The 22288-nt window shown below is 37.4% G+C and overlaps 1 protein-coding gene across 10 annotated transcripts in view; it reads left to right on the top strand.

The window, feature by feature from the left end:
• Positions 1–22288, top strand: part of gprs (speckle type BTB/POZ protein) — a 410903-nt gene that overhangs the window by 13413 nt on the left and 375202 nt on the right. For 4 of the 10 annotated variants that reach the window (XR_014128518.1, XM_081740468.1, XM_081740470.1 and 1 more), the window contains exon 2: positions 150–662. The exons of 2 other annotated variants lie outside the window; for them this stretch is intronic. Coding sequence is in view for 6 of the 8 variants with exons in the window: in XM_081740468.1 (XP_081596594.1) it covers positions 235–662 (428 nt within the window). In the remaining 2 variants the exon portion in view is untranslated. Of the gene's footprint in view, positions 1–149; positions 663–10426; positions 10611–22288 lie in introns of those variants that run through there. 4 more of the 10 variants (XM_081740478.1, XM_081740472.1, XM_081740471.1 and 1 more) reach the window with 2 other exon arrangements.

Genomic DNA, 22288 nt, shown 5'->3' with positions numbered 1-22288 from the left:
AGTATGTTGGTTTCGGCACCCTTTACATCCTTAGTCTTATCTCAAACCATTCCACACACTAAATAAATTTCATCTAAATGGCGCTTACCATTGCCTTCTCCTGGTCCACTCATGAGTTTTAAAATGAATGCTTTTCTTATTGCTTTCAGATTTGTTTCTCGTGAATATTAAGTCCTGAAGGTTTCAAATCTCCAGGGAGACATTATTTAAACTTTGCTTGCAATAATATTAAAAATGGAAACAGAAAACGTTCCCATTAATTTTGAAGTGAAAACGGAAAACGTGTTATTTAAAGAACTTAATTATAAACTATGTGCTGGTAATAGTAATGATCATAAAGATCCCCTTGCAATACGAATGGAATGTAAGGAACGAAAAAGTGCAAAGGAAGAACAGAATACTACTTCAGAAAGTAATGAGGATGAAACAATATCAGATTGGAAACTAACTTCAAAAGTAATATGTTTGGTCAAGCGTTTATCAACAGCTGATGTAAATTACAAACATTTTCACAGTAACATCAAGCAAAAGTCCTCCGATTCTACGCATAACACGGAAGAGTCAAACACTCATAAGTTTGCCAGTATTGGAGATAATGATCACGAAGAGGACTGTCAAGAAAATGATGATCGGGAAGCAGGTAGCAATGGCAAGGGCCTCAGGTACGTTTAAATTCGCTTATTTCATCAGTTATGTTTCGTGTTTCTTTTCCACAAATGAAGTATTCCGTTAAATATTCTTTTTTGTTGTTGTTATTGTTTTTATCGCTTCAACTGAGTTAATAGAATCGTAAACATTTGAACACACAATAAAACAAAATTTCTTAGCTTTGTAAGTTCGGAGTGAAATAAGGATCCAAACGTAACGGTAAATTTCTATATACGTCCTCCTTACAGCTAGCTATGAGTGTTAGGATTAAATAATGTGAAACTTCTGAGTAATATCAAGAGCAATTCTTATAGAAAGGCGCTCGTATGGAAAACGATTTCTCAGTAATACTTTAAACAAGATATAAACTGCTGTTAACACTCAAGGCTATTTAGTAGGAGTCTTCTGTAACAGGAAGTATGTTGTAAGCAGAAAATTCAGTAATATGTTTTTATTATAGGGAACAGTGGCTTATCTATAACTGTCCACTCTCATTCAAAATATTTTTATTATACAGATTGTCATATTTTTCTATTCATTTTCTTTATCGCATCTAAGACTGTATTATTATTTTATATACATAACACCCTAGTATAAAAGAATGCCAAATACAGATCACAGAAAAAATATCGATTTTGTTTTGGTTAATGTAACGGAACCCATTTATTTATTGTAATTGTTCTAATAGTGATATACATCCTATCGCGAACAAAATCCTACTAGACGAACCAAAAATTTCGCTTTTGTGAATCGTTTATGTCAAGATATGGCTTAATTAACTTCACTAAGGGATATTCGTGTTTCAGAAGTTTATATCTTACGATGGTTGGTCTAATCATATGAGCTAATCCCGCGGGCAAAGTAGCACACAAAATTTCTTTTCTTGCTACTTTCGTATAATATTTGCCGCCAAAATAATCTTTTCCCTTAAAGAACACTATCGTCTGATCTTTGAACACTGACCATGTTACAGGAGCCACGGTGGCTTACTGGTAAAGTGATCACCTCCAGCACAGGCTTTGTGGTGTACGAATATCATTTGCTTGGGTTTCTCGGAGTTCTCCCGTGCCCCCTACTTTCATTCCACTATTGTCATGCATCTCTTTTTCTCCCTTAGTCTGGGTGTATATTCACGGGACCTTAAAAATGATCATGTTACAAATAAATATTCAGAAGCAATCTGCTCAAGAAAAGAGAATCTAAGAGAATTAGAATGCAATTAGAATCGATACGATCCGATAGCATTAGAAAGTAAAGAAAGTTGTGGATCTTTTTGTTTATACTACTCTGCTCCTTCGATTTTTTCAAACGAATACATTTCCTTGATATTTTATTTTGCTTAGATCAAAACAGGAAGGAAGTTTAAGGCAAATACGTGGTGACTTTTGATCTCCAATTCTGCAAGACAATTATGTCTTAAGATACATGACTGAGTTGGTGGTATTAGATGCAGAATTGTTGTTGAATCTACAGTTACAAGTTAGACAAAATAATTGGAAACATCTCAAAAAAGACATGCACCGTCTTTTCCGTTCTGACCATAACTACTTCGCAAATATGCGAACCAAACCAATGCTGAAATGCACAATATAGGGTTTTCATAAAGTCTGGACGGATTTAATTTGCTTATAATTTTCATAAAAAATGCTCATAATGAAATCAAATAAAGTGCAAACGGTAGCGGAAAGATTAAATTTTTAGTTGGCAACACTGTCGGATAAGCGGCAACTCTGAACACGTTGAGAGAGGGAGAGGGAGGGCAAGGGTCAGTTTCTTACCAAATTCTGACCCTCATCTGATTGGACCGTTCTTTTTGGAAGAGGAGACCGTGAATGGAGATTCGTACCTGGATATATTGCACAAATACCTCATTGCGGAACTGGAGGCACGTGGAATCCAGAACGACATCGTGTTCCAACAGGACGGGGCACCCCATCAAACACGGCAGAACGCTGTGAGTGGATTCCAGCGCCGCCTACGCGAATGTAAATGGTGCCAAGTTGGAGGTGTATCGGTGAATGAACTGAGCTGGTGCAAATTACAGGTAAAATTTTAATCCTTACGCTACCGTTTGCACTTTATTTGATTTCAATATGAGCATTTTTATGTAAATTATAAGCGAATTAAATCAGTCCATACTTTATGAAAACCCTGTAGTTGTTGCAAAATAGTTCACCAGTAATTTGAGTACTGTTAGCAACAAAGTAGAAGTGTGAATATATGTTAGGATACATGCTAGTAGACGAGTTGTAAATTTATCTTGTACCGCTGTTTCGTTTGTTATTCTCCACCTGGGTTTCATGCTTTTAGTGGCAGTAATTACGCAGCATCCTTCACACGAAATTGAAAAGTACATCATTTTAAATTACGACTAAAAGACACTAACATTTTAGAAGCATTTTCATCTTTAAAGAATTCTTCATCTGTTTCCGAGAGGCCACGTATACAAAACGGAAGTTAGCACGAAAGTTCTCACATCATAAAATAACTGAATTGTGATTTACTTCCAGAAATATGCATTAGCAGACAATAATAAATTCGCCATTAAAAACGTATGAACATACCTGGCTTGAAATTCGGTATACAGATAGCACAAAATAATCAAGAGTACAACTGGTACGTATGATTAACACGCATATTTTGTGTATGTCAAAAATTCGGAACTAATACGTTATTCTTAAACATATGTAAACAGTAAATGAACTCACAACCAAACATAGCAAAGAAAATATTCATTACTCATCCATGAAAATTATTGCATTATTATAGGCTTAAAGAATTAAGATAATAAACGAACTTTACTAATTTATAAATAAGGGTAGTTACAATGAATTGAATGGGAAATTAAAACATAGGCATTTTTACCATATATATATAGGGTGGAACATTTTAACCTTTCAACGAAAATATCTCGAAAACTTTTCAACATAAATGAACCGAACAAAAACTCAAATTAGAAATGGTATGGGTCACATCAAATGGTATTATCGAGGTTCCCCTCAGAGCTAACCTTCATGAGGGCCCCAGGCCATAATTTTAAAATTTTAAATGGAAACATGGGGCGAGTGATGCCTGGTTTGATAGACCTTTAAAAACTACAAAGCGTCAGAGCAAAAAAAAAAAAAAAAAAAAAATCATATCGGTCACCGTATTCAAAATGGCGGCCAAGACATGGTGACCATATCAAACAAAACGTCCAGTCCAGTAAATAACTTAATAGTGTGTGTGTAATCCAATTTTATATATCACCAAACGGAAAAGCAGAATGAAGAGATTTTCGGTTTATATTAGACCCCAATCCGAATTGAGATGATATATCACGTTGAATATAATAGTATACTAAGGAGGAGTATGCATGAGCCTTAATTTTTGCAAAAAATTGAGTGTCTCACCAGTCGCTCAACGTAGAAAGCTGAAATTAGGCATTTTTTAAAGTAGGCAGACAGCCTAGCAATTTTAGCGTTTTTGATAATTCCCTTCATACTCTAAACTTTTCTAACACACACCCCAGCATAGAAAAGGAATCCAATTCTATCAATCAGTATCATATATTTATTGCATTAATTTAAAAAAAATGTTAGGTTTGCAGATTTATTTGTTTCCTATCAAAATATGAAGTAAACACATTCTCATGTCTGGTTTTGTAAAACAAATGATTTCATTGTTTCGGAGTTGGGATGAAGACAATTAACAAAATAGACGTCCTTAATCGTTCTCTTCTGGGCGCCGCAGTCCCTTCCCAGAAATAATATCATCGTGTAAGTATTTTTTAGCAAATTGATACGTAAAAATTAAGGTTGAGAGGGAGGAGACCATTAATCCAGTTATAATCACTAATAGTTGAGTTACAAAATATATTGCTTTGTGAATACACTCCATTTATTTTGAACATCCTCTAAGTAAAATTTCCTGTCGTATGTTTTGATTTCCTTTTTAGTGGGAGGGCGAGCTTTTAGTATATGACGAGTTGGTAGTGGGTTGATATGTAAAACTAATCGAAAACAATTAATGTTTTGTTAATTAGTGTTGAATCCATAGTTTGGGGGTCACTGAGATTAAGAATAGCTCTCCCGAAGCTGTTCAAGTCTAAGCTTAGCCTCCATCTACATGGTGGGAATGAAAATTAAAATGTCCAAATTCACTGAGGTTAGAATAGAAATAATAGTTTTCGGGGTTTACATAGTGACAATCTTCTATTTGTCCAAATAGTGTTGCTTACGAGACGACAAATAAGGTTTCCTCGTCTCATCTCGATTATGGAAGACATTTGTCGTCTCGATTATCAAAGGATTAGTTTTCGTCTCGTCTCAAAATTTACTCGGATTGTTTTGTAAAGTTATTTATGCCCTGATTTTTCTTAATTTAATCCACAAGTTATGAGATTCCCTCCTCATCACGAGATGTTTACGAAAGGTGTAGTATAACAAAAATCTAAACTATGTTAATTCTTTTAGCAGTAGTGTGGCCAGGGAGGATCCGGAACTATACACACCCTGAAAGTCTTTTTTAAATTCCTGCATTCTTATTTTTGTTAAAATTATATATAGCCAATTTTAAAAGTCAAAGTTAATAACCCATTCTATTCTTATTTTAGTACACTGTATTTTTTGATGTATTTTATTGTTATTTATTCTGTAAAGAAAGGTTTAAATGCGCTTGTCCTTTATTGAAAGTTTTTAAGCAAAACAAAATTTGTTTGAACAAGTCATAGAAGCGGTGAGGGAATATAAAGGCCAAAATTTGTTAAAAAGAAAATGAAGTCTAAAACGACGTTTACGGGGACCCGGACCACCAACTATCCTGTGAGAAAAGAAATATCGGTTTCTCGGTTTTTAAAAAAACCGACAGACATTTAACAAAAATCATGAAGATTATAATAAGTTCCGATTTTCAGAGAAAATGGTTTCGAATTTAAGAACTGTTGCGTTTGAAACTATAGCCGATTTTGAATAGAAAACCGAACCTTGTTTTTAGTAGAGAAACGAGCCGGTTTAAAATCAAAAACGGTTTTGGTGGTTAATGACAGTTTAAATGTTTTTGGGGATTGTGGTAAAAGCAAATTAAACTTTAGAGTTGACTTGCGTGGCAGTTTATAATCGTTCGTGTGTCCAGCGTAGCTGGTACATTCAGCTAGCATATTAATATAAGTACTTGTAATCCTAACTCTAGCCGACAACAAAAGGAGAATCATGGCACAAGTAAGATTGTCACATTTATTCTCACACAAATATAAGTGTATCGAAAAACGTTTTTAAATATAGCTACTTTTGCAGTAGATACGCAAAGAAAGTAAGACTAACTGTTACATTAGCAATAGAGGCATGCAAACGCATTTTTTATCAGATAAACGTCTTACGATAAGGTATTACATGAGCTCAGTTGTTGCCACGTTGCGGGTCATTCGGCGGAAGCGGGACGACAGTTTTGATTCATTGTGATCTGTGATAGTTCAGTGAATTTTGTAGCGCACGTTTCTTCTGTTTTGTTTTATTTTGTTATTTTCTTGTTATAGTTATTCCGTGCGTTATTTGTGTGTTATTATTAGTTTATTTTGTTTTCAACTGCTGTAGTGCTATTTTTGGTGACAGTGGCTAAAATGCCCACATTGTTATAAGAAGCAAAGAAAAAAAGGAAAATCTCTTTCTACTGGTGAAAAAAACATGTTATAAAACGTTTATTTATATTTTGGAAACCAGACAGTGAAACTAGAGAGAGGGTTTGTTTTTAGTCCTGAATGCATCTCTGGAAAGGGAGGGAGAGAGAATAATAATGATTCATACCATGACTGACAATTGGTTAATTCCTGGAGGTGAACTCGCTTTTCAGTACGAACAAGATGTTCAGGAAAACTCCTTCCGAATGTAACATCAAATTCCGTGATTGTTATTGATAATAACCCCAGACACTGAGTAAAAGACGAAAAATTCCTACGCAATCATGTACTAAAAGATATTGTAGAGTGGCTACAAAATAAAGGTGTTGAATATGATTCAGGCTGGAACAAATTTGAAATGATAGAAATGTTAAATAAAGTTGCTTCTAATATAGAAGTCTACTATAGAACAGGCCGCATTGCAAAGGAATCCGGACATGAAGTTCTTCGTCCCCCTCCCTTATCATTACGAATTATCTTCCATTGATCTCGTGTGGAATAAAGGTTTGGGTGTTTCTTGCCTCCAGAAGTAGATGACGTATGGTAAGTAACTACACTTCCTCTATTATTATTATTATTATTATTATTCCGTTTTATAATCTTCCGAGGGTGAAACAGAAAGTAACAAGGCGATAATAGTGGACGAGGGGTAAGAAATTCTAGAAATGATAGGTGTTATGATACACAAACGAATGACGAACAAGATCCCGGAGGAAATCTAGAAGTGATGGAGAGAGTAATTGGCAAAATAACAATAATCGCAGTATCAATCTGTCACGATCATTTAAGCTATATAGGCAAGGTGAGGTGGAAAATTGTTGGAATGCAACTTCTGAAAGATCTAAACAGACGTGAACAATCCGAAGTCGGGAAAGCTAGGCGAAGATGAACTTCAAGGGGAGGTTCGCCAATTTCGAAAATAATCAAATCCCGAATAACGTTTTTCGTGTTAAAAACTCTTGTTTCTTCTTTGATACTGATCTGGATGAGGACGGTCGAAGCGGTGACGAAAATAATGAGGTGGGAGATACAATTGTTTGAACATAGTTTAGACAACATTCTGCGTACATACATGCGTGAATGAGATCCAAGTCAAAACGCTTCGTGACACAGAGGCAAAACCAGGTCTTCTTTCGGGTCATTTTGGAAAGAAATGACCTGAGAAATTTCGTCTCAAACTTGCAATCGAAGATACCTTGATAGTTGATTACAGTGGGAAATTTAAAAGAAAATGCAAAGGTAGAACAGTCATTCCATTCAGAATTGACTCACTCGCATCCACGTTGGAAGTTTTTGCCGTAATTAATTTGAATGAAAAATTCATAATTGGTTTGAACGCTTCAGAACAGCTCCAAAGCATTATTTTTAACGAGCAATGTATCCTTGGAATATATTAGAATAGTCGTCTCGTTACCAAATATTGATATCTCAAAATAGTGCAGACCCCAGTGGTAGTTCTGCTGAGTCAGCTGATGAGGGAGCCACAGAGCAATTATGTCAACAGGATCTAGTATTTGGATCAACATTATAATAAGAATCCAATATATGTTAAGCAAACCGCTACTGAAGAACAATTAAAGGCATCAGTTAATTGTGCTAGTGGGTTAAATCGATACCAACAAAGTCAGTTATTAAATTTATTGTTTCAATGCAGACACATTTTTACTAGCTACCCCGGAAAATGTAAAGGATTTCAGTACGAAATGGAAATTGAAACCAAAGACAATCTTGAATGAAAACAATATTCAGTCGCTTATAAATTGTTGCCCTTCGTATGAGGTGAGAATATAAAATTTTTACAAATCGATATCAATTTGTATACACGACTCCAAAAGTGCATTACCACCTGCAATTCTCCTTTTCCTGCAATAGCAGGCAACCCAAAAAGCTCGGCGGTTGGGTTGGTTGCGAATTCGAAAGGCGTTGGACTGAATCTCAAATTTGTCACAAATATATCAGTGTGGCAAACTGCAAATAAGGGAATAAAACAAATTGTTAAGAGTGACAATTTTATTGTTGTGACGGAGTTGGATGACATCAAAAGTTACAAAATGACTTACTTAAGCAGTTCAAACAAGATGAATGGTAAGAAACAGATATCAGAAGAAAGCATTTCTCTCTTCCCCCCCACCCCACCCAAAAGAAAGAAACTCATAAAAAGAAAAAGTTACATAATATAAAATTTCATATAACAGTCTAACAGCAAAAAACAAATATCTACACGAAACGAAAAAGAGACAAACACAGAATAGGGGACACCAGTGGCGTAGCAGACTTGCGGCCCTTCCATGCAAGATAAAGAGACGGGACCCTAGTTGTAAACCCCATTGTTATAATAATAATAATAATAATAATAATAATTATTATTATTATTATTATTATTATTATTATTATTATTATTAAAAAGTCGTTTCCTTTTCTAAATCTCTGACTCTGCCTAAGAGCATGAATGCATATAGCGATCATGCGTGCACCTTTTGTCAATTAGCGGTCCCAAAGGCCAAAAGGGATGGAATCTCCTAGATCGAGAAGCAAAAAACTTTCTTATGATAAATTCTAGTTCAAAGTTCGAAGTACTTGCTTTTGCACGTGATTTTTTGTTTCTTTTTTCAGGGAAAAAAAGTTCTGGCGCCTAAGAAATTACATCATATAATATTGCAAATTTGCAAGTGGATGTATCTACAGTGCAGTGTTTGGTAATAAAGATATTATGATTAGAAAACAATCTTGCAAAAAGTAAGTTTAATTTCTTCATCCATCGCAAGTCTTCGGGGACCTTTATACCTCGCCTCCCCACTCCCCGAAAATCGATATCGAAAATTTAGAATGATATATTCATGTCCATATATTTGCGATATCGAATGTTGATATATGATAATATAGATATCGATGATAGCGATATATCGACATATCACAGGCCCAGATTCTGAGAAGTGATGCTTGAAATATACTGGAATCAACAATCAAATTCTAAATAAGTTTTCCATTTCCGTATCCAATGTTGAGGGGGAAGGGTGGGAGTATACTTAGCTACACAGGACATATCAATTGTGTTCTTAAATCAGCCATTACACCCGCTATTATCAAAGTGTTAGGTCAGCCATTGTCTGGAGTTACCCCAGTTCCATTTGAAGTTTGAATTGAAAACCTGAATTACAAAATATCCCAAGTCCACTCTTTTTCTTCGTATTTTTCGTTTCCTGTTTTTTATGTTAGCATCTATGTTTCAGGGCTATTCACTTGCATAATACGCAAGTCCAAATCAAAACTTTTTAAAAAAATTCAAAATAATTTCAGCTAAACAGAATAGCATTCCAAGTATAATTTTTTGTCTTTCTTATAAAAACAAAAAAAGTACTCGGTGGACTTCGGATGTTCTGCAATTCAGATCTTCAATTTTATTTACGGTCTTTAACCATCTTTAACTCGCAGGCTCCTTGCTTTCATAAAAAGCATTTGTTGTATAGGTTAAAATAAAAAATGAATTAATCTATATTCTTGGGAACTTACTGTTGCTCCAACACACATATATACAGAGTGTAACAAGAAGGTACGGCAAAATTTCAGGGGTGTATTCCTTATGGGTAGACAAGCAAAATCGTTCATATGACCATATGTCGGGAAATGTATCATTACAGAGTTACGGCCATTGAGCCGCCTAATGGTGGAAATAGTCATATTCTGGTCACTCCTTAATGTGACTCAATTTATACCTTAATAACTCAGACCCTAATTAAACTAAAAATATATTTTTGGTATCTATGTATTTCTAAAGGACGATGCTTTCCGTCTATATATATATATAGGGTGAGTCAAAAGTCTTTGGACACCTGCATAAGTTTTAAAATCGACGGGAAAAGTAAAAAGTGATGATGGGAAAAGAGGTTTGATGAGGGGCTGCAACTTTTGGAGTGTATGTCATTCATGGCCGTCATCTCGAAATCCGCCATTTTGGATTCAAGTCATATTTCTAAATGGGAAGAAAGTGTATGTCACATCAAATAACACTAGCTTGAGCTCAGCAATTTAGTGGTGTATTTTTTTTCTATCTTGTACGGATTAGAAGTTATTAATGTTCAAAAGTGAGAAATTACCTTGATACTGACCCAGTTCTCTCTGTTCCAGGTGATCTAAAATACGTCTGACACGTGAACAGAAGATCGAAATCATCCTTATATCAGTGGAACCCAGCTACCGAACTATAGCAGCTGACTACAACCGACGGCACTCAGACAGAAAACCGGTATCGCACAGCACGGTGGCTCAGGTGATCACCAAATTCCGAGAGACGGGCTCTGTTCAAGATAGGGTACGTAGTGGGTGACCAAAGACTGCCACCAATGAGGAAACTGCAATGGCGGTTGTTGCGTCGTTTGTGAAAAGTCCTAAACGAAGAACCCATCGTGTGTCCCTAGCATGTCCAATAAGCCAATCCTCCGTTGTCCGGATATTGCACGCCAATCAGTGGCATCCTTACAACATAAACTGAACGAAGATGACCCTGATCGCCGGTTGGAGTTCTGCATGTGGGCTACTGAACAACACGAACTGGATCCTACGTTAGGGGCCGCGGTGGCTTAGTGGTAGAGCGTTCACCTCTGGTGCTTGAGGTCCTGGGTTCGATCCCAGCCCCCGCCAAGTGAACTTTGTGGTGGACAAACACCGTGTGCGTGGGTTTTCTCGGGGTTCTCCCGTTTCCTACCACTTTCTTCATTCCAACATTTCATTCATTACTCATCATCACCGTCTTTTTTAGCCTAACCGGCATAACTGTGGGACGTAAAACAAAGATTTCATTTCATTTCATTTGGATCCTGCGTTTGTCAAGGGCATACTGTTCAGTGACGAGGCGTATTTCACTTTGAACGGGGAGGTTAATGGACATAATTGTCGATACTGGTGTTTCGCAAATTCAAACTGGGTTGACCCTAGTCGAGAACATAGTCCAGCGAAGGTGGTGGTGTGGTGTGGCATATGGGACATCCGCATCATTGGGCCATTTTTCATTTACAACACCTTAACTGCACCACAGTATCTGATGCTGTTGCAGGACTTTGCGTTCCCTGCCATACTGAACGCTGACGGCATTTTCCCATCTTATTTTCAGCACGATGGAACCCCTCCACACTATAGACTTGGTGTCCGTCAAAGGTTGGATGAACAACTGCCACGGAAGTGAATTGGTCACTGTGGTCCCGTGGAGTGGCCGCCCAGATATCTTGACTTAACGCCCCTTGATTTTTATCTATGGGGACATATTAAGCAGATAGTGTATGCTGAGACAATCCGTGATTTGAGACACCTCGAGGAACGCATCCAACAAGCCTATGACCAAATTTCAGGAGACATCTCCGTGTGCAGTAAGAGTGGTTGCGGCGACTACAGTTGTGCATTGCACGGAATGGACAACACGTAGAACATGTGTTGTAGCATTCAGTATTAAGGTAATTTCCCACCTATGAACATTAATAACTTCTAAACTGTACTAGATAGGAAAAACAAATTACACCACTAAATTCCTGAGCTCAAGCTAGTGTTATTTGATGGGTCATACACCCCCTTCCCATTTAAAAAAGTGACTTGAATCCAAAATGGCGGATTTCAAGATGGCGGCCATGAATGACATACACTTCAATAGTTGCGGCCCCTCATCAAACCTCTGTTCCCATCATCACTTTTTACTTTTCCCGTCGATTTTCAAACTTATACAGGTGTCCAAGGACTTTTGACTCACCCTGTATATTTTATGTATGTGTGGGAGTACCACGGTGGGCATGGGAGGGTAATTACTTGTTTTTGGTTTGATTTTTGCATCAGCATTTTGGAGATGACATTCCTTGCGGATAAACTCATAAATTGCATATCAGCGGAAAGCTTAATTTTTGCAGAACACATTGCTACTAAAATTATCTTCCTATCTTAATCATAGTTTGATATATTGAGGTTTAAATTGAGACACATTAAGGAGCGACCAGAATGTGAATATTTCACATCATTAGTCGGCTCAAAGGCCGTAACTCTGGAACGATGCATTTCCCGACATATGGTCATCTGAACTTTTTTGCTTATCTACCAATAAGGAATCCACCCATGAAGTTTTGCCGTACCTTTTAGTTACACCCTATATATACAAGATCCGTTTTGTTGATTTACAAAATTACTCTTTTTTCCTCCAATTTACAAAACGGGTCTTGAATGAGGTGGTCGCACTAGTAATGACATCCCGTAGCGTCGTTACGTAACACACACAGTATAAATAAAGCTTCGAAACCACAAATTGCAAGTTCTGCCGCAGATAATTCGGTAAGGTGTCTGCTTGTTGAGTGGGCAACCCAGATTCATAACACGGCTGGTACGATTTGCTTTTTTTTCTTTCAAAATACATTTCTATATGTTTATATTTCTTCTTAATAATTACTTTCTTGCAATCTTAAATTAGTCGGGGTTAAGTAGTCAGAAGATTAAAATACATGTATGACTACTTTATCCGTGTGTGTGTACTCATATATGTTTCTTTCTTGGGGCCGCGGTGGCTCAGGTGTAGAGCGTTCAACTTTGGTGCTTGGGGTCCCGGGTTCGATCCCAGTCCCCGACAAGTGAACTTTGTGGTGGACAAACACCTTGTGCGTGGGTTTTCTCGGGGTTCTCCCACTTTGTTCATTCCACCATTTCATTCATTACTCATCATCACCGTCTCCTTTACCCTAACCGGAATAATCGTAAAACTCAAAGATTTCATTTCTTTCTCTCTTTCAACTAGTGTTACCACGAGACGAGACAGAAACCTTTGATAAAGGGACACGAGATGAGAGAAACTACTTGTCCCGTCTCGTTTACGAGACGAGACGAGACGTCTCTTGGAATGCCTCGTATCGTCTCATGTCTCAAAAATGCAAAGACAGTTTTTGAAATTGTTTTAAAATTTATTAACTCGGAATAAATTATTGCCTTCGAAAGTATACCAGCGTTTATTTCAAATGAGGACTATCCTAAAAGAACAAGGAAGACCTAAAGTTATTTTTTTAAATGATTCTTACAAACAGCTTTCATTTCCATTTTCCAACCAATTCAAGTTTAAATATTTAGTGATACTGTTCCAGATTCAAGTAAAATGTTAAACCATTCTTTGAGATCAGTGTTTCAGAAGATTTCATTCCAAGGGCTGGTGGTTATATCTATGTATAAAAATCCTTTATAGAAATACAAGTTCTCTTAATGCCAGTTTCATCAGCAACTAACCATTGTTTCATGAGTTTTCTCGTTCCGAACAAAGACAGAAACGTGTAGGCCTTTTTCTGTACTGAGTTTGAATGGATGCTGGTTTGACAATAAAAATTAGTTTATTTTTATTGTTTTATGATGTTATTCGAACCAAAGTCATTTTTGAAACCAGAAAGTCACATAGGCCTTCTTATTTTTTGAAATGGCGCCAGAGGCTTTGAAAAAAGGATTTCAGAATAAGTGGGGAAGGCTTGCCTTTCGACTGTACCGACGATATTGACAAATATTCGTGACGTAATAATTCATTACTGGAAACCATTGGCGCCCGAAGAAATTTTTAAGGGGGGTCATCTTGATTGCTATATTACGCCTGGTATTTAATATACGTAGTTTGCTATATTACACATATATTTTCGTGAGCAATGGGGCCGGGCCTCTTCCTCCTTCCTTCGGGCGCCCGTGGTCGAAACTAAGTAGTCGTTGTTTTAATCAGTGTTTCTTCCAGACATGTTTTTGGGGTGCTGTCCCCTGGAACTCTGAGAGTGCCCCCACGGGGAGACCAAAATAATACATCTATAATAGAATAATACTAGCAGTACCCCCGGAATCCTAAATATACTTCCCAGGAACCTTTTTTTCTGAAAGAAACACTGATTGGAAGATTGTAGTCGTGTTGTCGTGTTGTGCTGATAACCAAATGAAAGTGGTTAAAAGCTGTAATTTTAACCACTTTGTATAAGAACTCCTTTTTGTGGGCCTCATCCGCTCTAGTGTTGCCACGAGACGAGATATGTGACGAAACGAGACAGTTTGAAGTCTTCTCTCGTCTCATCTCGTGGAAACACTACTTTCGACCATGTGGGTTACTGCCCCGATCTTGGAAATGTCCTCGAAGGGATTGTGCTACGAATAACAGATTTCATTCGAACTAATTGACTGACTCCAATACAACATTGTTCCAATTTCGCCTATTCGCAATGTAATGGAATAGACAAACATACGTTTATATGATTACGTGAAGGCGGTCCCATGTTCGATTCCTGGTGGGGGCACTCGGTCGAAAAATTTAAAAGTTTTTTCAGGCCAGTCACCCTGAATGAGATTTTCCTTTTGGCGTGGGAGACCCGGGTTCGATTCCCGGCGGGAGCTCATGTGGTTCGGATTCCACGTTAATCAGTAGGTCCACGTCTCATATAGCCTACCTGCTAAAAGACACGCTAAACTAAAATCAACTCAACAACTCAATGAGATTTTCCTTGGTTTTTCACATTCACACCAGGAAGATGCCAGGGTGATACCTTAGGTTTCAGATCACATCCTTTCTTCCCCAATCCTTTCTTCCTTCCCTTTCCTCGGAAAGTGTGTTCGCCTAGAGACGTCATCCCTCGAACGTGACGGGCTAAATTGTCTCAGATGCCGAAAGCCCAGAAATCTAAATCCTAAATCCTAAATTTACAAGGTTACTTCTGGGGAACATTGTTCTTTCAAAATATATTTCTACAAGTTGATATTTATTATTATTAATTGCTTTCTTGCATCTTTCCTACATTATTTTAGATTAGTTACCATCGGTTAGTTTAGTCAGGTTATGCATAGTTAAATACGGTTATGTATGTTTACCGTTTCTTTTCTTTTTTTCAAAATACATTCCTATCTGATCACATGTATTTTAATTACACAGCACATAGTTCTTTGACATGGAGGGAAATCTCCTTTGGTTATAGGAACATATAGTATTACCAATGGGGATTTCCCTCATCCCCCTTGTAATTCGCACACCGTCAACAGATATAGAACATTGTTGAACATTTCTCGAACCACTTCATCACACTCCTGGCCTTGTGACATGGTGCATTATTTTGTCGAAAAATGCCACTACCGTTGGGAAACATGGTCATCATCAAGGGGTGTACGTAGTCTGCAAGCAGTGTGCCGTACGCGTCGGCCGTCATTGTGCCTTGCTCGAGCTATACTAGATACATGCTCACGTGTATGTCCCCCAGAGCATTATTATTATTATTATTATTATTATTATATTTGAAGTACAATCAAATATCACTACATTAATTATTAGTTTTAATTAGCTGAATTGAGCTGAAAATTAAATCATGATTTCGAAAGATTAACCATTAAGTTTATGCGTTCGGTACCTTTCTAAAGTAATAAATACTGGAATTGGTTTCAAGGCTGTTTCTGACTGAATACTTTCTTCAAAATAATATTAAAAATTATAGAAAGATTTTCGAGACATTCGAGTCGAGTAGAGATTTTTACGAAAAGTCTCGACTCGGCTCGAAAATTAGTCGAGAAATAAGTTTGTCTTGACTTATCTCGAATTTTACAAAGTGTGTCTGAACTCGAATTCCAGTCTAGATTCGAGACATGTCTTGCCTCGTGCGCATCCCTAAATATTCATATTTTAAATGTGCAATACTACCTCGCGAAAAATTACCCCGAAGTTAATTTACGAAAGTCTACTTTCTTCTTGTTAGATTAGTGATCGTGGTTTAGGATAGATTATGTAAAGTCAGACATGGTTATGTATGTTTACACTTTCGTTTCTTTCTTTCAAAATGCATTCCTATCTGTTCCCATTTATTATTAATAATTTATTTCTTGCATTTATTAATAACTATCAGAAAAACCCATTATTCGCATGGTGGCTGTATTTGGAAGTCAACGCCTGTATTAGTAGTATCACCGTTGATTTCAGCGAGTGCGAAAACTTTGGATTTGACATTAATATCGGCCATTTTGGATTATTTTTACATGTCAGGTATCCCCTCCGGTAACCCGACCCGCAACTATGTGGGGTTAATTATGAAGTTAATGCAATCGGAGTTTCACCATTGATCTCAGCGTCCGCCAAAACTTTGAATTTGACACTAATATCGGTTATCTTCTACTACTTTTACATGTCCCTGTAAACGTCTCCTGAGACTTCTTGGTTCGATTTAAAAAAAAACGCTTCGTCTTGATCTGGAACCAGGGCCAAGGTACCCAAGATCAAAATTTGGTAACTCTCGGTCCTCTCGTCTGGTCTCCAGGCAGCACACAGATACATATATACAGACAGACAGACACACAAACAAACTTTTTATTTTATTTATATTAGATTAGGTGTATTTCAGTGTTTCTTCCAGAAGTGTTTTTAGGGGGTACTACCCGCCCGGAGCTCTGAGACTGCCCCCCGGAAGAAACCAAAATAATACGTCTATAATATAATAAAAAATAGAAAGTTATCAATAGTGTCCCCGGAATACGAAGTGTGCCCCCCCCGGAAACATTGATTTCAAACACAACAGATAGAACCAACGGCGCCGACTTTCCAAAATGTATGTGGGTGCATATAAATGGCGGGACGTGTTATATGTTTTCAGGGGAGTCTCGATTTTTTTTTGATTGATTTCTTTTTAGTTAAAATCTTTTATGAACACTTTCATAAAGGGCTGTGCTGTGAAAAAGTAAAATATACCGTTAATATAAGGATAATTTGGGACTGTCCTAGCTCAGTCGGTAACACGGCTGACTTAAACGTAAAGAAACAGGTTTAAACCCGGGTTCAAGTTTAATTACTGTAATGCATATTCCCAACATATATAATCGTGGTATTTAGTGTACATTTTAACAACTTACATGATGCAGAATGAGTGCAAGAGGCAGTGATATTACCAAACGTTACTAAAAGAAAATACTACATTCATACAAATTAAAATGAAAATATCATCATAAAAGAAAATAATTTTAATGGTATTGCAAAAAGAACTTGCAAGGACTTTGAAAATGAAATCTTTGAGTCTTACGTCCCACGGTTATGCCGGTTAGGCTAAAGGAGACGGTGATGAAGAGAGATGAATGAAATGGTGGAATGAAGAAAGTGGGAGGAAACGGGAGTACCCCGAGAAATCCCACGAGCACGGTGTTTGTCCACCACAAGGTCCACTCGGCGGAGACTGTGATCGAACCCAGGACCCCAAGCACCAGAGGTGAACGCTCTACCACCGAGCCACCGCGCCCTCTGCAAGGGTTTTGTTGTGGACATAAAGTATAAAGTGACTAACTTAGTGTGTTCCTTGGTTGCCTTTGCACAAACGCATTTGAAACAATCAATTATGTTTTAGAGGTTAGAAATTTTAACTCCCATCTCTATGTTTTAATTGTTTATTTTTTGATAGTGTCAAGCGAGAAATATTTATTTTATTATGATTATTATGTTTCGAAACTAAAAATCTTGCCTGCAGCGCCCTGACAAGATTATTTGTGTGAGTGCTGGAATCAGGGAACACCAAGGAGGCGGCGCACATGGACAGAACAACCCCTAGCATTTCTTACACAGTACAACGTTGTTTGGCATATAACGTTGCTACTGTGCTAGCGAGTTCCATCTAGTAAAGCCTTTTATTAACAGCCGTAGGCAGCATTCTGTTATATCGTTGTAGTGAGTGGCGTGTTAAAATACTCCTAATATCAGTTTTTTCGTTGCTCGATTGACCTTGAAGGACCAACAAATGTCTTTCGAGGAATACAAGTTCCCTTTAATTCATGAAGTTAATATAGAAATGACCTTCAAACCTATGCTGTGCTGAAAGTCTTATAGAACGGTTTTATCCGTGTGTCTGTAGACCAGAGCCCTGCAAAGCCAGGCACGAAGACGGCCCGGATGGATCTGTATTCTGTGTCCGGCTCGACCCGATCCAGCCCGAATCTCGAGCCGGGCAGAGAATGGGCCGGGCACAAACGGGCCGGACCCTAAACTGGCCGGGCACGAACGAGCCGGGCTCTAAACGGGCCAGGCGTAACCGGCCTGAGAACAACCAAGTTGATAAATCAAGTCAATCCTTCAGTATGCAATGCAAAATGAGAGATGTGTCGTCATAATATTGCAATGTCTATTTGTCCTTCTCAAATGGGAAAATCGTGTGAAAAGTTACCCAAGGTTTGTTTTCCATATCCCTATACTGTCTGTCTATTTGTTATTTGTGCTTGCTATGTCCAGCCATGTTTATTATACAATAATACAGCTCATGGACGTAAAAGTCTTATACTACACTCATTAATGCATTACGAGTAACAGAGAAGATATGTAAAACTTCTACACCGTATGTGATTCTAATACTACAACTACTACTGCTAATACTATTATTACTATTACGATTACGAATGCTAGTGCTAATTCCACTATTGCCGCCACTGCTATTACTGTTACAATTACCACTACTGCTACTACTTACTACTGTACTAATACGACAGCGAATACCACTGCTGCTATTACTAGTAATACGAAAACAAAACAATGCAAATGAAATCTTTGAGTTTTACGTCCCACAGTTATGCCGGCTAGGCTAAAGGAGACGGTGATGATGAGAAATAAATAAAATGGTGGAATTAATAAAGTGGGAGGAAACGGGAGAACGTCGAGAACCCCCACACACGGTGTTTGTCCACCACAAATTTCATTTGGCGAGACCTGGGATCGAACCAGGGACCCCATCCACCAGTGGTGAACGCTCAATCACTGAGCCACCGTTCCAGGAACACCTAATCGACCCTGGCGTCTTGGTGATTTATTTCATCATAATATTTTGTTATATTTGTAGTACCATACTATGATATAAAGAATACAGGAACATGTAACATCATTTGGTATTTGGCTTGCTAATTGAACATAACTACAAATTGTACTGATCTTATGAGCACGCCAGTTCACGGTTTTGGCCTCCGTGGTCTAAAGGTAGCGTACCAAATTCTACTTAGTAGGTCAAGTACTTGGCTTTGTCATACGTTCTTTAGGTAACTACGGCTCAGGCTGTATGGATGATGATGGAATGAATTGGTGGAATGAAAACAGTGGGAGGAAGCGAAACCACCCCGGAAACTCCCAGGCACACGGTATTTGTCCACCACAATGCTCACATAGCATCTGGGTGGTAGTTCTGTACGGATCTAATAAACTACGGAATAACGTAGCAGAAACTCCCTACTCTGTAAATATATACTGCTAATATTCGTAAGTTTCAAGGTTGTAAAAGAACGTAGCTATTTGTCTTTCTATTAAGGTTTACGATATTTCTATCGTATCTTGTCTGAGCTGCAAAACGAGAGGTAATACATTTATCGATTTATGGTTAGGGATTGGTCCTTTAAAACATTTAATTAAATCGAGAGGTGATAGAAAGATACTATCCCGCGAAAAACGAGCATTTTCTTTTGTGACAGATGATAACACTACTTCAAGTTTCACTATTGAATTCATATAGTTTGGAAATCTTCGTTTCACACTGTGAAACGATACTCACTTCTTTTAGTTTGGTATTGGTACTGGTAACTCGTCTAATATATGCAACAAGTTGAAACTCTTAGTCATAGATTAAACTTGTAGCAATACACGTTGAAATCGAACTTGGCTAACTTCAGCTACTTCTGTTTTGAATAGGAATTGGTGGAAAATATTCTTGGGATGCTGAATTCTTGGAGGAACATTTCCTTACGACCCTGAGTTGATTTAAAAAAAACGTATCTTGATATCTCCTATTGTTTTGATTCCTGGAAACAAGACTTGAAATAGGAAATGATAGTTAATTTGAACCACTTCCTGTTGATCGTAAAAAAAGCCGTATCCTGATATCTCCTATTGTTTTGATCTATGGAAAAAAGAATTGAAATAGGAAATAATAGTCAATTTGAACCACTTTCTGTTCCGGTAGGGTGTTGACAATAATTATGGTATGTTGCCTAGAGACGGTAAATCGTTTGGACATAAATGTTCTATCTGTTACTGTTTTTGCTCTATGGCGAGGAACGTTCAAACAAAATATGGCTAATTTTAACAAATTCTGCTTTGATCAAAGCTGCCACGGAGATGGAGGAGGCAATTCTTGAGACGATGAATCGATTGCAAAAAGCCACTTTTTAATATCTTTTTACCATTTTTGCTCTACGGAAATCAGTATTGGAGCAGGAAGTACTAGTAAATTTGAACAATTTCCAGTTTTAGTAGAGTTATATGAATAGTAACAATATATATGTTGAGAGGCTGAATCGTTTGCTTAAAACTGTTTCTAGCTATCTACTGCCGCTTTCATTCTATAGCGATAAACGTTGAAACCGTTATTGAAACCAGAAGTTATAATAAACTCTAACTACACCCGAATTTAGTATTGTAGATATTTGTCTTTAGACTCTAAATCGTTTGCAGAAACCACTTCTCACTATCCGTTATCATTTTCTTTATATATCGACAAACGTTGAAATCGGAAATGGCTAATTTGAAGCAATTCCGGTTTGAGTAGAAGATTAACGGAGGAAATAAAATATATTCTTTGGATACTGAATTAATTGCAAAAGACCACATCTTGAAGCATTTACTATTTCTATTAGACGGAAATTGGAAATTGAAACCGGAAGTAATAGTAACTTTCAACCATTTATAATTTCGGTAGAATATTTTGTGTACCCGTGATGTTGTCTCTAGATGGTAACTGGTTTTCAAAAATCAGTTCTCGCTATGTTACCGTTTTATGCTATGGCGATAAAAGTTGAAACTGTTGTTGATACCGGAAGTAATAACAAATTTAAACCATTTTCAATTTTAGTAGAGATTGTGAGTGACCATGATATGTTGCCTATACACGCGCAATCGTTTACAAAAAAAAAAAAAAAAAGTTTTCATGTATGTTACCGTTTTCATCTATGGATTAAATGTTAGAACCAGAAATTGCTAATTTGAACCACTTCTGGCTTCAATATAGAGTTAACGGATGAAATGGAACCTATTCTATTCATTGGATGAAGAATCAATAGCAGAAAACCATTTCTCTATATCACTTTCTTTGCTCTGGTATCTGTCAACAGACACACGGATGAAACCACTCTATAAGATTTCCGACTTTTATGCACATCATAGTTTGGAAGTTTAAAACCTGTCTTTGGTTCCATAAATATTATTAACACTAACATATCAATGATACTTTTGTGTATGATTCAAAAAGTTAGCCGTGAAATTTAATCTAGATAGGAAGTAGTTTTGGAAAGGCTTCTTGCTATAACAGATTTGTGGCTGTTCACATAAAACCAACATAATCTTTCTATTTCACAACGGGTGAGTAATGCATAGGTCATTTCTACTGTATATCAACTTCACGGACTAAAGCGACTTGTGACTTCATGAGAAACCATTTGTTAGTTCTTCAAGGTCAATAACAACAAAACAGCTAATACCAGGACTACACGCGTGTTTACGTATAAAAGAAGCCCTCCGGCACTTAGGCTGGGTGGAAGCAACAACATTCTATGCGAAAGAACGCTGTTTGTTCTATCTGTTCGAGTTTGCTTGTGTGTCTGTCTGTGTGCGGCCTGGGGATCAGACGAGTTGACAAAAAGTTACTAAATTTTAATAACGGATACTTTTGTCCAGGCCCCAGACCAGGACCAAGTGGTTTTTATTTTAAAAAAAAATCAAACCAGGGGTCTCAGGGGAGGGAAACGTTTACCGAGACATGTAATAATATTAGAAAATGGCCGATATTTGTTCATAGTTTTCACGGTCACTGAGATCAATGGTGACACTTCAATTAGCGATGACTTTCAAAATCAGCTACCATTGCGTGCGGGCCGGGGTCACCTGGAGGGGGAGATGTACCGAAACACGTAAAAATAATCCAAAATGACCTATATTAGTATCAAATCCTTAGTTTTCACGGTCGCTGAGATGAATGGTGATTCTTCCAGAGGAGTTGACTTCTAAATACAGCTCTCATCGCTTGGGAG

Source organism: Thermobia domestica, chromosome 15 (assembly GCF_964235325.1).
Source record: "Thermobia domestica chromosome 15, izTheDome1.hap1.1, whole genome shotgun sequence".
Lineage (NCBI taxonomy): Eukaryota > Metazoa > Arthropoda > Insecta > Zygentoma > Lepismatidae > Thermobia > Thermobia domestica.
Note: the sequence above shows the minus strand (reverse complement) of the source record. Positions and strands in the feature narration are given on the sequence as shown.